Raw genomic sequence first — 16368 nt, forward strand, 5'->3', positions numbered from 1 at the left:
ATTAGATTTCCTAAATATAAACTATTACAGCCTACTTAATTACACCCGGTAAACTTAATTTAGATTGCATCCAAATATAGTGGGTTACTGTTTGCCCCAGAATGTCCTTTTTATTAGTTAAATACAAAAATATGTAGAATTTGTACAATTTTACATTCAACGGAGACATGAAATGTCGATCAGACTGTAATGCGCGTTTTTCCTAGATATAAAAATATGCAGTCCTTATGCAGCCCTCTAGCGTCGCAGTAAAACAGCAAAGACCGCCGATAATGATGAAGATTCTGATTAAGAACTGCAAACCAGCAGGCAGTACAATATGTTAATCTCAACGTCATCGCCGGTGCAAAATCCACGTTTCGGGTAAAGGCGGTGGCGGCGGAGCCCCTCGCTTCAAATGTGCGTGTATGTGTGCTGTCAAATGGAGCCCCCTCCCAGCGCCGTGGTGATGTGTAGCTGCTGGATCGTATTGTAACACGGTATCCGGGTTGGCGGAGGAGTGGTGGGAGTGACCCCAGCGGTGATTTCCAACGGAGTGGCTCCGAAACAGAAGGACGGTGTCTCCACAGCCGCAGCAAGCAAGAACAGGCTTCGACGTAACTGAGGGTGATGAACGGGAGCGCGTCCGAAAAAGCGAGCCATCCAGTCCGAGCAGTATGGATATTTCTTTTTTAAAGTTGTTCGTTTAACTCAAGGAACATTCGCTACTCTTGCACCACTTATGATTTGACACGACACCAGTAACACGTTGCGACCATGGAAAAGGCGTGCGGCGTCCATTCGGGGGCTCATAAAAGCGGCCCGGGATCGACCTCTTCGGATCGCGGGAATTCGACGAAGAAGCTTGGGAGAAGCGGCTCCCACACCCCGAGCTCGGGAGCGGGATCAGGCTCTGCCAGCAGCCCCGCTGGAGGGGGAGGCAGCCGTGCAGGGACAGCGGGAAACAGCGGGAGCATGCAGCAGCCTAACAGGCGGCACCTGGAAGGAGTGCTGAGCAAATACACGAACCTGCTGCAGGGCTGGCAGAACAGGTACCGGTCCCCGATCGCGCTAAAAGTGGGACCCCCGGAGTTGCGTGCACGGTTATTCTCCGCAGAGTTCAAGCGTGGGGATGACGAATGGCCAGCGTGTGAAATAGCCGTTTAAAATGCGTCCCGCGACTGAAGCAACAGAATCACGATCGTGTTACGTGATGTGCTCATGGTCATGGCGAACGTGTGTGGGACGGTCATGTTGTCAAAAGGTAACGTTTGTAAATGTAACCGATCGGCCGGCTGCGAGTGAGCTGGCGGAACTGCGGACGCGCTCGGTGTTGGTGTGGAGGCTGTACATGCTGCCACGTTTACCGAAACACCACCCCCCTTCCCAAAAAAAGGTGCGTGGGTGAGATCGGAGGGGAAGGGGATACCCACGAACATGCTCCCGGTACACCCAGGAAAAATGGTTCGCGCAGAGTAACTAAAAACCTTTTTTTTTCCATTTTTGAGGGCATCGACGAGTGCTTTTGCTTAAATGGAAGGCGAGGCAACGGACCCTAACGTTATCCGGTACACTTACTAGGCTACCTGTACGCAAACTGCGAGATTTTTTTCTTTTGGCAAAGCTTTAACTTATTTTAACAAGTCAGCAAAAAATACCACCGCTGACCCTTATACTCTCTGTTGGACAGGAAGAACTGTTAAGCAGTCAGCACTAAATAGTGTTAGTGCTGTATTTATAACTACAGCCATGTTTGTTATTGGATTAAAGTCATATGCTGTTGGCCACTAACACGAACGTCACCAACCACGAGGAGAAATGGGAGTAAATAAAAAAATAGCCAGTCTTTTATGTCAATAACGTGGTGGGTGTGTAGGGCACTAAGGACACGGCTCGCTGCCAACTGTTACAGATCATGTGGCCGGTCTCTTGGAAAATGTTTATCTGATGGAGGTTAGAGCACAGAACCCCGTGTAACCGGATTTTTGGACTTGAAGAGAGGGGTTTTCCAGCCCTCGGTGTCTCCGGTACTCCGTCAAACCGAATTGCTCCTGTTGCTGCCGGCTGGGGTATCTTGTGATCGCACAGTACTGATGGATTGGACGCCTTTGGATCGGTTTCCCCGCGTGTGCTGTGGTCCTCCCTGCCCATAACTGGCTCTCCTCCAGTCTCCCAGACCAGGAGGGCTTCCAGTCTTTAAGTGGTGTTAGGGTTCAATTGGGGTTTCCCCCCCTAGATCTAATACAATGTACAGAAGTGCGCTTGATAGAGAGTAACACCCTAACACGGAGAGCCAAACATTCAGCACCAGAAGCGGCTGCCAAGGTGATTTAATTATTGTAACCGATTTCCACCACGTCATTTGTTAGTCCCATTTAGCCTACGGAAAATCCATCCGATAGGGCTACTATTTGAACAAGAACCATATACACAACACCTATATGGCAAAGGTTTGCAGATGGATTAAGCATTCAGTTTAACGTAAACGTGTTCAATGTTTCTTTCTCTGACACTTATACTGCGTCACTTGTCTTTAAATTGGGGTAACTATGCACGGACAATATTATAATATTAAAATGGGGTTACAGTGCAATAATCGACCCTCGTAAGGGGCTCTGTCTGACATCCGGGCAGATGGTGGAGCTTTATTTTATTATTTGGCTATGGATCCGTTCAGGCAGCCTACTTTACAGAGTCCCCGGAGCTGACTAACCTACTGGACTGGCCGGATGATGGAGGGAGCTCGCTTCTCGCTGGGCTGGAACGCGACAGTACAAGTCATCCATCCGTTTGGGAAGGAAATGCTACAGCAAGCAGTTATTAATGAAAGGCATAAGGAGGAAAAAAAAAGCAATTTTCCCTTAAATGAGCTCTGCTTTTCAGTGATTGTATGGCTGCTATAGATGAGTTATCCCGAATGCGCTCGCAGCTGTGCAGACCGTAACTGAATTGCCGCTCCGCTTAGTATCTCGCTTATCAGTGTCCGTAACTAAATTATGCGCAGATTGGGCTGAACCGTGCGTTATTGAGTACGTGTCTGCTCTCCCCTCAAGGATCGATAGCAATATTTTAAAGTGCACGAAGACAAATGACTGATATACCTCCAATACCCGTCTAAATGAATCAATATTAACAAGCTGATAAGGGGGAAAACACACGTAGCAGGCATAATGTGTCTAAACGGAAATAGACCAGGAAATAAAAAAAATGTGTGGCACCTGGAATGTGATTAACAGGTCAGCTGTGTAATTGATCTCTCTCTCTCTCTCTCTCTCTCTCTCTCTTTCTCGCATGTTTAAAATGGAGATTTTATGGCTTTGGGTTATAAGTATTGGGTGTGTCAAAGACCAACACAGACCCAGTTCCCGTTTGCCAGTTGCAGAACAACAAACTACCACACAGTGTCCATGTCGTCACCAGTGCATGGGGTGTATTTCACTTTTAAATATACTCAGTTACAAAAAAGGTTAATTACCCAGATGGAGTGGTGGAAATGAAATGAATCTGCACGTGGTGAATGGCCATGTGACTGTATCACAATGATTATAATATCAGATCAAACGCACAACAGAGTTGGCAGTTTGGGCATTCTGCTGGTCCCATGTCAGTAGGGTGTGGCACCCCCCGGCCTGGATACACGTGGTGATATGGTGCAGAAGGGAGTCGTACAGCCGATGTTTCCTCTCCTGCGGCAAGTCGGCCCACGGCTGTTGTAACTGGGCCTCCAGATCCTCCCAAGACTGGCACTGGGTCTGAGTTGACGTCCGAGCTGATCCCTCACATGTCAGATTGGGGAAAGATCAGGGGACCTGGCTGGTCATGGGAGGACCTCAACATGACGCAGGCAGTTCATAGACACGTGCCATTTGTGGACGGGCATTGTCTTGTTGAAAGACTGTACCAGGGAGCTGTCTCAGGAGGGGTAAGTCATGCGGACACAGGACGTCACTGACTTAGTGCTGTGTTGTCAGGGTCCCCCGAATCACTACCAGAGATGACCTGAAGTCATAGCCTACGGCTCCCCTACCATGATGTCATACCCTACGGCTCCCCACACCATGATGTCATAGCCTACGGCTCCCCACACCATGATGTCATACCCTACGGCTCCCCACACCATGATGTCATAGCCTACGGCTCCCCTACCATGATGTCATACCCTATGGCTCCCCACACCATGATGTCATACCCTACGGCTCCCCACACCATGATGTCATACCCTACGGCTCCCCACACCATGATGCGAGGACTAACGCCGGTGTGTCTCTGCACAACATTGGCAGGATCGGTCCTCTCCCCTTGGTGCCACCCATTCGTGCACACAATGGTCATCTGTGGTAATGCAGGACCAAGTTCCATCGCTGAACATGGTATGATGCCGCTCATTATCTGTCCAGGCCTCTCGGTTCTGGCACCAGTCCAAACGCAGCCGTCTCTGTGCTGGTGTTAACGGCAGCCTAAGCATGGGACGGTGAACCTGTAGTCCGGCTAATGCCAGTCGTCGAGACACAGTGTGAGATGGCCCAGGGTGTTTTACAGAGTCCAATACCTGTGTCCAGATGACAGGCGCAGATGTCATGTGGTTCTGTAATCCCTGGCGCACAATATGATGTTCTTCCCTTGGTGTGGTCTGTCTTGGAACCTTCACGACGTGTGTGGGTGCCCTCACGTGCCCATTGGTTCCAACGTCGGGTGACAGTGACATCTGCATGCCCCACATGCCAGGCAATTGTACGATATGACCACCTGGTCTCATGCAAACCCACAATGTGACCCCTATCAAACTCCGTCAAGTGCTGGTAATGCTGTCTAATGCATCTCGGAGGCATCCTCTGTGTCTGGTGACTAGAGGTTCCAGCGACTTGCAAATCGTATCATTTATATAGCCATCACTGGTCTGTGCATGTACTAAATTACATCCAAATCGGACCATTATTTCTGGGTGCTTAACTTTCTTCTTTCACCGAGTGTACATTGAAAAATCCCATTCATTTGTCAAGCATTGCATATATGCTGTGTTCAGCTTCTGGTCATCTTTCGTTGTGCAAACAGACCCGATATCCCCCAGTGCCCTTAATACTGCCGTTACAGCTGGTTCAGTAATTTAGCATCTGTAGCTTAATCGTTGCTACTCCTTTATTCATCAAAAACCTTCCGGAAGCGATGGTGAGGTAAGATTTAAAACATACCCTTGAAGAGTTCTGAGTATCAAAGCGCTAAATATCTTTCAGAGATTAAAATAGGCGCTTTTGCCCCTGGCAAGGGCTCCATGGCTACGCCTTTGCGTTCTTTTGGTAACGGTGTTGCTTAACAGGCACTTATCTATGAAAATCAGGAAATGAATAAGCTAAAAAGAATTTGTTTCGGCAATAATGTATCACTGCTTTATAACCATAATGTCCAGTATCGTGTTTACAGCTGTTGTGATTTTCTAAATCAACACTAAATGTTGTGAAGTTGCGAAGAGAAAGTATGATAAACTAGAAATACTTTTACTGCTCAGTCATACCTACAAGGTTACCAACTTTGGTCAGCTGGCTGGAGTGAGATTTTCAATTCGAGAGAAGTTTGTAACAGTATTATTACTTTATAAATGTAATGTCTGTAGGGTTTGCAAACTACCCCAATGCCTATGATGTAGCTAATCTTCGGAGTTATAATGGAATAGTATAGATTTGCCTTAAGATCTCTTGCGTGGGTGTGACAATCTGAAAGTGTGTCACGCCAGATGTGTGAGAGTTGACGACTCTGTATGTAGTCTGAGTGAAATAGCCATGATGCTCTGTAATCTCAGCTATGTTTGGTGATGGTTATCCAGAGCAGAGGCTGTACTGAACTCAAATTGAGGTGGGCATATCTTGATTCGTTGTGACGGCGGGCTTGGTTCAATGCACAGACTGTCTGGGTGTCAAGACGATTAGTGAACCATCTTACACAATGTTTCTGCAGCACGGACAAAATTTTATCTGTACTGAGTAAAGCTGTAAGGATCACTGCTCTTGCTCTAATTCTGTGGATCAAGACATTTTGGTTTGATGGCCAACCTTGTGTGAATCGGCAGTTATTTGTGTTTATTAACATCTGGTTTTGTGCTCTGGTCTCTGATCTTATGTAACATGGTTGACTGTATGAAAAGGTGTTATCTCATTGATTTCTCTAGTAAAGGAAGACGTGGAAGGTTCTGGCACACCAGACCACGAAACATGATGCATGGCTGTCTGGCGTGGCAAGAATAGATAGCATGGAGATTCTTGTGGCCTTCATAAATTCACTTGGTAATGGAGTGGGATTTTTGCAGGATCTCTGCTGTTTTCCGGAAGCTACCTTCCGGACAGCTGAGATGTATTCGAATAAACACTGGGTTCTATGCCTGAGGCAGTGAGATATTATTATTTTTTAAAAAAGGCTTTTCCCGTTAAAATGAACTGTCTGGCAGTCTTTTCTGTCTTTTGACAGTTGTTGTGGTGTGTGTGGTATCTGAATATTGCGGCTTCATTATTTTATCCCTACGGAATGGGCTTATGTGACGAGTCTGACAGAAAGCTAAATAGGAGAGTTTTCCGTTGTCTTTCAATTTTGGTTCTTTTCTGCTGCATATTCTTTAAGTTTTTTTTTTTAAAGCCCTGTTTTATTTGTTTAAAAATAGGCTTTTTATAGCATGTTCTGTTGAAAGGGAAGCCCTTAACTGTGAACAGTCAACGCTTTAACAAAAGCTTTGAAAAGATAACCAAACTCTTGTGTTGGACCAGACTTTGTAGACAAGATCCATGTTGGCTGTTGGAAGACTGAAGGTAGGATGAGGATATGGAGGTCGTGCCGTTGATGTGTTTTTATTGCAGATATCTGGGAAGTTTACGGGATTCTGGTTTGGCGAGAAAATAGTTCTCAAAGACTTAAAGGACACAGATGACGTCGATGGGGAGAATGGAAGGGCACCCCCCCCCATTGGCTGAGATGTCTCTGTGCACTCAACTCAGCGGGAATGGGAGCCTGCTGACTGACCCTTTCAGTCAGCCTGAGCGGAAGGTTGGGTGAATGATCTCACAAAGAACTGGCTGAACGTCCAATTGGGATGATGTCGGCCATGGAGAGTCAGAAATTGACTCTGTTCAGAGGGGTCAGTGGGGGGGGCGCTGTGCTTGTGATCGGAAGGTTCGAATCCCAGAATCAGCAGAGTAATCTCACTATTGATCAGCTGAGCAGGGTCACTATGGAAACGGCCTGACCCTGCTTTCTCAAAAAACTTTGGATAAAAGCATCTGGAAAAAATGTAAGTCTGGTTCCTTTTTGAAAGGGCATGATACAGAAGGGAAGAAAAAATCACATCGGGGTATTTAAAATTTTTGAGATTGCGATATTTCTAAAAGAAAAATAAGAGATGAAATTGACCCAAAATAAACTGTAGCCAAATAGATCTTATCTATCAGTAATGTATCAAAGAAGTTGGTTGTGTTGCTTGTTAGTTGTGCCAGTAGAAACAAAGCAATGTTGACAAATCACTTGTTTAAGCTCAGTATCATCTCTATGGAATACAAAATATTTTCATACAGCAGAAGGCGAATGCCTTTTGATGGCCCGTTCTTGTTTGCTTTTCTCCATCGTTGTCATTTCTGTTAAAAATACACCACACTGACTGTGAGTCAGCAAGGAAACCAAATGATTATGTTTCGCTCCAGGAGCGCATGCAAATATTTTGCAAAAGGAGCAGCTTAAATTTTAAAGTTTAAACAGATTTTTTTTTAAAACATGTACTCTGTTATCTTGACATTATCATTAAAATTGCAAGGCTTACTAAGTGTTGTTCCCTATGACAGTAAAAATGGCTTCAGCAGAGTAAAAACATTAGTGTAACTTATTTTCTTAACTCCGCTGACTATCGTGGTCCTTGCGATGTTCGCATTAAATTACATGCGTAACATGCAATGATAATATTGGAATTGCGCTGCTTTATCAGGAATCGCCGTGATTGGTGTTTTGCCGTGCATGCAGAGAGCTTGCATGTCATTCAGTAGCAGCAGCTGTGTTCTGGGTGCAGTGGTGGCCTAGTTGTTAGGGAAGCATGCTTGTGGTTGAAAGGTTGCTGGTTCAAATGCTCTTGGGCTATCATATTTGGTAAGACAGGAAAAGAGGGTGTGTTCTGGGATCAGAATATTTATGAGTTTGCATTAACCGGCCAATCGGGTAGCACGTCTCTCATGAATATTAATGAGTTTTTCCTTACCAGCCCTGTAAAACAAAAAACGTCTGGGGAAACCCGTCCGTATGGCAACCATACAGTTAACTCTCATTTTACAATCTACACACTAATGACACAATATATGTGTGTATACAAGTCTTTTTCAAGTTTTTTAAACTTCAAACAGACTGTGTGATTCAAAAACAAATGCATAAATAAAGTGGGAGAGGATTCTGGATGATAACGTTACTCGGGGCAGCGTGACACGTAAGGATGTGCTTATTAGTTAATTTATGTAGTTAATTTAAGTAAACCTGTGCACGGACCTTGCACACTCTGTGTGATGATACTGAGTGGCTGCTGTATACTGAAAATTGGTGCCTTTTCCTGTACTTGGTTCTCCACTGTAACTTGCAGCACTGGACCATACGGGTTGCAGTGCTAAAGGTGGACAAACCGGCCATTTTTGAAAAACCGCCTGAATGCCCAGACTGGTGCCCAAAAAGAGGACGTGTCCGAGGGATCCCGGACGTATGGTAACCCTAGAACCCCCGACCAGCAAGGTACCACTGAGGTACCCTGAGCAAAGTACCGTCCCCACGGGCACTTAATCAGGCACTTAATCAGCTGCCCACTGCTATGTTACAGTGTCACAAATGGGTTAAATACAGAGGATACATTTTGTTGTTGTGTGCTGTGGTCTGTCAACAATGACAATTAATCACTTCAAAAACAATGTGATTATTGCACGTGTGCATATTGCGATAACAGTGCTGAAATGATATTTCGTGCTGCCCTACTTCTTCCTTACAGACATCCCTGCTTCTGGCTTGTTGCTTTTGTTTTGCTTTGTGCCATTTCTGTCGTTCCAGGCTTTTAAAGCAGATCAGTACCCGGTGACCCCCCCAGCACCGTCTTTAAGGCCTGTCCTTGGAGCATCCGGTGTGCTTCTCGAAGGGGAATCTGACCCTCTCGCGGGAATCAGCTCTGCATCGACCTGCACTTCCTGATTGTGTTGTGCTGACGGCCCCTTCAGCCTCAGCTTGATGTAGCCTTGATTTGTGTGGGTGGTTTCGTCCTGTAGTCCACTGAATGGGCAGCTAGGTGGCGCTAGTAGTTGTCAGCAATTAGACGGAAGGAGCCAATCCTCAGTGAATGAACAGATTAGTCCATAAACTAGATGCCGGAATATTCTGTGTGTGACTGAGCATAAGCTGTTGGAATGATGGTTGGTTGGATTGAAATTGGATGCCTTATTACTCAGAACATCTATACAAAGCAGCTTAGTGTTTATAGTAATGGATATTTTGTTGAGGGCCGTGAGTATCTATCAGGTACTTGTGAGCTGTGCGTTGTGGTGGATGTGGTCAAACTGTGCAATCTGGGACGCACAGATCAAACTTTTTCAAAATGAAGACCTTTTTAAGGGTCAGACGCTTGCAGCTGATTGGAGTGGAAAAGCCGGATCGATAAGTGCGTCACATGGTGTGAGATCGATGTTCCCTCAGACGAGCCTCACGCTCTTTCATTTCATTCTGTACAGAGAGCGTTTTGAGGGTGAATGTTTTATTTGGCCCCGTGACCATGACCTGGATGGATGTATGGATGAGATTTTTATTTGGCTTTTTATGAAATCGTTCTTGAGAGACGGCTCCCTGAAGCCGGTTCTCTGCGTGTCTTCTCTCTAGAGCCATTTCCTTCCTGCCCCGGCACGGCACGGCACGGAGATTTGATGGAACTGCTGATTTTATGGAAAGGCGCTGTTTTCCTCACCGCGGGTGGGAAGTTGGGGCTGCGGGGGCCCGCTGTTCATTGCAGCGTGGCAGGCGGGGGTGGGTTGAGCGTGATGCAGGACACCGGCGCACCGAGCCCCCGACACGGTGACCTGCTGGCTGTCCGGATGCCCGCGTGACGTACGGGCGGCGGTGCGCTGAACACGGGCAGCCACAATCCTGCCATGGGGAAGGGGGTGGGTGGATGTCTGTCTCAGTAATTAGTTATCTGGGTAATTACAGGCCTTTATGGTAATTACATCAGCCTCGTCTCCGCTCTGCATGCACGACTCTCCTGCTTCTTCTCCTGGCGTGTCGCTGCTGCGTGCTGTGGCGGCCAGAGCTGCTTGGCAGGTACGCACTGAAACGTGTGCACCTGCGCCCAGACGCACGCATACTCCTATGAACACACGTGTGCACACACACACACACCCTCACGTTCACATTTGGGAATGGAGAATTTTTTTCTCATTGTATGAGACTGAGAATTACTAAACCCTTACAAAGAGGTAAGGTAAGGAGCATGCAGTGAATTCAGTGCCTTGCCGCACCCAGCACACAACAAGCCACCTCAGGGGAGAGAGCCTGAGTGCAGCCATGCGGTGGGTGATACTTCAGAACCACACTAGTCAAATGGATCAGAGTGAGTTTTTTTCCAATTGGACATCAGATATTAAATTGTTAAATTAAATGGTACTTAATTTTTTATTTTTTTTTGGGGGGCGGGGGATGTGTTGCCAGTGCATGCCTGCAGACACGTGTGTGGGATGCCAGTGGATATGTAGGTGCACGTGTGTATGGCGTGTAATGTGTGCCCACTGGTGTAGGTGTGCGTGCCGTCTTATCCTGACATTCACACCACGTACGCATCGACAAAGGGCATCAGATGTGTGTGTGTGTGTGTGTCAGATGGGACATGTGCGGCAATCTCTATCCTACACTCTCAGAAGAGATGTCTGTAAAATTCTGGCTGGTTTTAGCCCATACGCCACTGAAGGCGAAGCTGAAATCCCCGCTGTGTTCAGGCGAAGCTGAAATCCCCACTGTGTTATGGCGAAGCTGAAATCTCCGCTGTGTTAAGGCGAAGCTGAAATCCCCACTGTGTTAAGGCGAAGCTGAAATCTCTGCTGTGTTAAGGCGAAGCTGAAATCCCCACTGTGTTAAGGCGAAGCTGAACTCTCCGCTGTGTTAAGGCGAAGCTGAAATCCCTGTGTTAAGGACAGCCACACTTCGGCCACTGGGGATCACTGATTGTTGTTGTTTAAAACAATCTGCTCAATGTCAGAAGTTAATTTCAAGGTGAACTTGTGGCTTATTTGCTCAGCTTGTAGACAGACCGGCTCCACTTTGGCCACCCCCTCCTCCTCCCTCCTCCCTCCCAGCACGGAGGCTGATCTCGCCCTGATGCCGTGTTACGTTATTGTGCCTGTTTGTGATTAAAAACGACACCTGGAACCGCGGCCGAATGAGGTCGGTCACCGTGATGATGTCGCGGGGTGTGTTCCGGCAGGCCTGGACAGCGCCGCCCCCAGGGAAAACGCCTACGAGGAATGGTTCCTGGGCTCCTGGGGACCAGGCCGGGGGCAGCTCTAGTTGGGTTGGGTGCTGATGCGGTGCAACATTTTTATCTTTATTATTTTACATCTCTCGGCTGGTGGGGCAAGAAGCAACAGGTGGGGTCACGAGGGCGGAGGCTTGCGTAACATTCAGCAGGGCACAGATATTTCTGGCCTGATTCCTGATTTTACTGAAGACAAGAGAATTTGCTAGAAGAGAAGCGGACGTCAGCTGGGAAGCTGTGTGTTTTCCGGAGTTTCCGGAGTTTTGTCGGGGCAGGATGGGAAGGAAACGACGTGATACAAGGTTTAATGTGAAAAAGGAGCCATTTCAGCAGATTTTGGAAAAATAAACTTCTGGCCTGTCTGTTGGGGACAATATGAGCAAGGAGATTATGGACATTTTAATGGGTTTCAAAAGAAGCTAATTAATGTCTGATAGTTGTAGAAAATTAATCACAGTCACTTGGATTGGTCATGTGTCTGTGCTGGTTGGTAGTCTGTAATCTGGTCGCGGTCTGTGATTTGTGGTGCTTTTAGTACCTGGCATTGTTTTACTGCCTGTCTGCCCATATTCCTGCCCCCAGGGGTGGTTATCTGCTTGCAGGCCGAGCCGGGACCTGTGGGTGACCCCTTGATGGCCCAATCAGCTGGAATGTGGTCCAGTGTTACCCCTGGGTTGAGGTGACCTTCCCTTCTGGCTCTGGTTCCTCCATCCAGCTGCAGAGCCGGCGTCGTGTGTTCGGCAGCTTGACACCTCTCCCACTTTCACTTCCCTATGTTTTCCTCCCTTTCCTGCTCCCCCCCTCCGCCTGCTATCAGGCTTCTGAGGGTGAGGGCGGGGCCTCTTCCTGAAGGGGGCCGGACCAGGCCCACAAGCTCCGCCCCTCTTAGTCCCTGATGACTGACAGCTATGTCTTCTGCAAGCCTTTTTTTTTTTTTTAAATGAATTTGCTAGTAACTCGCGAGTTATGAGCTGTGAGTAGCTGTCACATGTAACACGGAAGAGCTTTGATGACCTGCAGTGTTCTGTGTGATGTTGGCAGACTTTGCATTTTCTTCACTGTTACTGAAGTGTTAGTTACGAGGACAAGCAAGTTTTCTTATTATTCCGAGTGTCTAAGCCGCCCCCTTAGACAGCCATATAACAAGGGTGCATTTTCCACCTCCTGCACCCCATTGTCCTAGTCACTCATATATTGCTTTTGGACTTTGAGTGTTTTAGGTGGGGATGTGCCAAGATAACCGTGTGACGCAGGAGCTTGGCTGCGATTGACTGGTTCATCAAAGCCCACCCCCTGCAGCGAGAGGGGCAGTGGGTGGTGGCCATGCTGGCTGGACCACGTGAAAACACGAAATGAAGGATGGAGGGGAGAAAATTACTCAAAATCGACAATAGAACCAAGTGAATGATAGGGGGGGAAAACCTTCATTTCTAAGCTCAGTTTAATTATTTTGTAAGTCACTTGTGGTTTTGATATGGAAGTTGGACAGTACCACAGGTCTGGCTGTCTAGTGCGTCTTTGGTGTTTCTATTCCTGAATAAAAGCATGCATGTGAATTTGACTTACAGCCTAAATGCTGGGTCTGGCACAGCTTTCCAAGAATGACAACCATTAATGATCGCTTCCATCCCCGAGTGACAGCCGAGTCCTTTCCAAGGCGCCGTTTTTCACAGAAGGCTCTTAACTGGACACTCCGATCGCCCTTATCAGCGCAGCTTCCGGCGCGAGCAGCTCCCTGGCCGACGATAACCTTTGCCGTCGTCCAATTTTAAATACTCGCTGATTCTCACCGGCGTGCCGAGATCTTCTGCAATCCCTCTGCCTTGACTGCATGGAAGCAGGTGAGGGCAAAGGGTGTGACTGTGCGATGCTATTTTTAATTTTCCTCCTGGCCATTATTAGCCCTCAGAGGGACAGTTTTCTAAGAATTGGTTTTATTGTGCGGAAAATGTGGAATTACTTGCCTGATGGGCTTACCGAGCGACTGACCTCATTCACTCGTAACAAGGAAGTCGGGATCACCAACACGGACTTCCTGGCTTTGACGTGTCACCGGTCTGCCTTATCAGAATCCCCAGAAAACAGTTTCAGTTTATGATAAGCTTAATATTGCACAGAGGACTGGGAGGGCCAGTTTGGTGTCCTGCATCCATGATCTACCCCCCCCCCTCGCTGTGGCTGGTACCAAAGCTGTTATATCTGCCCTGGACCTGGAAATTACAGAAGCTCCTCTGCTGTGAAATCTGCGTTTGATCAAAGAGGCCTGCAGGACACCCCTTATGGATAATCAATCGATGCAACGTGGCTGCCTGTCAAGCAGCCGGCTGCTGTGAGGCCCAGGATGTGCGCATGTGTGTGTGCGTGCGACATGTGCATGCATACGTGCGTGCGTGTGTGTGTGTGTGCGTGCGACGTGTGTGTGTGTGCGTGTGTGTGGGTGTGCATAGATCACTTTTGGGGACATCTTTTGAGAATGCAATCAAAAAAGTAAAAATGCCACAAGTCTTGTATTTGGGTTGGTTACTTATGGTTAAGGTTAGGAATGGGTAGGGGTTAAGGGTGTCGTGATTGTGATTAGGGTTTTTCCCATAGAAATGAATGGACTCTCTCCATTTAGATAGGAAGACCAACGTGTGCGTGCGTGTGTCTGTGAGCCAGAGCGGATGTGACTAGGCTGACTTTATGTGTGGCTGACAGACGATGTACATGTGAAAGTTTCGAGGCTCTTTGGTGAGCTAACCCCAGCAGAGACTGATAACAGAGAGAGATATCCACTGGACGGGTACTCGCTGATGTAGCGTGTGAATGTATCCCACCCTGCCTTTCTTTTTTCCTGCTGTAGAGCAGCTCATTGACTTGTGGTTGCCATTGGCAGCGGGGGCCAAAGTGCAGTCTTAGGTGAAAGGGCTCATGGTCAGAGATGTAATTTACAATGTTGCTGACAGATCGGGAATGAGGTTCTTGTCAGGGCCTTCTCGTCTCCAGTCCTCCAGATGACGGCTGTGACCTTTACTTCCAAAGCTGCAGCTGTATACTGGAGAAGCTGGTGCCTTGGTCTGTTAGGTGACCATCGTCTGATCAGTGAACCGTCTCATCCATGGAGCCAGAGATTCTAGTGTATCAGGTTCACTGGCTAGCTGGTGCCTCCTTGTGTCCAGGACAGGATAGCGAGTTCCAGCCACACAGATCTCAGCGTTCCTTAATATACACGTCTGTGTTGAAATATTCTCTCCCAGAGCCCAATGGTGCCACATTTACACATTTACTAAACAATATACTACAACAAACTAGCATTTATACAGTGACTACATGATATGCTGAGTAAGATCCCAATAAAATCGATTACGACCGTTGTATGATATGACATCTTGGTTAAATTAAAGATTGTTTCGTGTAAATCCCTTTAGCAGCAAATCTGAAGCAATCAGATTTAGGAGGTATTACATGTTATAGCCAGTAGGGGTCATAGTAGTAAAATTGATTTGCACCCTCATCTTCTGTTTAACACCCTAAGGGGAAAACTGTTGCAGCCCGGAGAGAAGCACTCAACCAGAATCACTTAAGTAGACAATCAGTTAAGTAGACAATCATGCATAGAAGAGCAAAAGATGGCTCGTACCACCGAATAACACAATGTAATGCGTAATAAATGTGATGTCATGGCGGGGGGGGGGGGTTCCGCTGTTTATTTAATTATCCCCCTCCCCCCCCAAACAAGCCAAACAAAAGGAAAAGTGTGTTGGCGGGGTCGAGGGTGTATTTTACAATGGGTGGTGTCCTCACTTCCCTGGAATGAACGTCCTTCTCTTCCAGTAAATCGCTCTTTCCACTGCACTGCTTTATTCAAGCTACATGTCACCGGCTTGTTGTTTTATGTATTCATATTAGCATAAATTCTTTTGTACATGTATTTTTGTTTTGGGTTTCTCTGTGAAGCATCCTGCTGTGGAAATAGCTCTTTTCAGTTTAATAATTTTGCCTGTGATGGTGTGACTTGGTATTTTCGTTTCTTTGTGTCGGTTTATTAACGTGTCATTTATGAACCCCCATCCCTGCTGATGCTGACAGCAAGCACAGACTCACACTACTGCAGCTGATAGTCCCTATCTGATGCTGGTCCGATTGCGCGTTCCGGTGCTCTGGTACTTTCTCACAGGGTATCTGCTGCGTGTGGCTCAGTCATTCGGTCCTTGCACATCCCAAAGTGCTGCAAGGTATGTTCTACTTCAGGAATTCTCTATTTATTTTTCTCTTCCATAAAGAATGGCACCGCAAGTTATTTCCAGCCATACTAAAAGTCTTCGTTTCTTCGGAGTTCAATAGGCTTCTCAGAGGGCCCGTAACGAGCAATCAAACTGCCCACGGTTTTACTTTCCGCTGCTGTTTGCACCTCGGACACATGGTGGTTGGACGCCGGCCAGGAATGACTGTCCTTGCCTCTTGGTTTCCCCTCTAGGTACTTCGTGTTGGACCCGGAGCTGGAGCAGCTGCAGTACTTCGTGAATGAGCACAGCCGGACCCAGAAGCCCCGTGGCTGGCTCCCCCTCGCCGGCGCGTCTGTAACCCCAAGCGATGAGGCGCCGCACATGTTCACCATCTACTCAGCTAGCGGCGAGCTCTACAAGCTCCGAGGTAAGAGACGCCCTCCCTGGGCTCCTCCCTAATACCCCTGCACCTCCTTTATGCCCATCCTGTGGGGGTGCCATTGGGGATCATGTGGACTTCAAAAGGAAGGCCAAAACGTTACAGATTCTATGTGAAAGAGCCTCAGAAAGGCTCAACTCTGCCGTCGAATCCTAGTGAAGTGTGTGCAGCTTCATCATACGTACGTCATACAGCGTAAAATGGCACCTTGTCAAAATGGAATGGATGTATCTGCC

General features: G+C 47.4%; 1 protein-coding gene across 5 annotated transcripts in view; it reads left to right on the forward strand.

The window, feature by feature from the left end:
- Positions 1 to 259: 259 nt before the first annotated feature.
- osbpl10b (oxysterol binding protein-like 10b) overlaps positions 260 to 16368 on the forward strand; it is an 84877-nt gene continuing 68768 nt past the window's right edge. For 2 of the 5 annotated variants that reach the window (XM_023839036.2, XM_023839038.2), the window contains exons 1-2: positions 262 to 1031; positions 15945 to 16120. In XM_023839036.2, coding sequence (XP_023694804.1) covers positions 757 to 1031; positions 15945 to 16120 — 451 coding nt within the window. In that variant the 5' untranslated portion in view covers positions 262 to 756. Of the gene's footprint in view, positions 1032 to 15944; positions 16121 to 16368 lie in introns of all 5 variants that reach the window. The other 3 variants (XM_023839035.2, XM_023839037.2, XM_072716311.1) reach the window with 3 other exon arrangements.

This window comes from Paramormyrops kingsleyae, chromosome 9, assembly GCF_048594095.1.
Source record: "Paramormyrops kingsleyae isolate MSU_618 chromosome 9, PKINGS_0.4, whole genome shotgun sequence".
Classification (NCBI taxonomy): domain Eukaryota; kingdom Metazoa; phylum Chordata; class Actinopteri; order Osteoglossiformes; family Mormyridae; genus Paramormyrops; species Paramormyrops kingsleyae.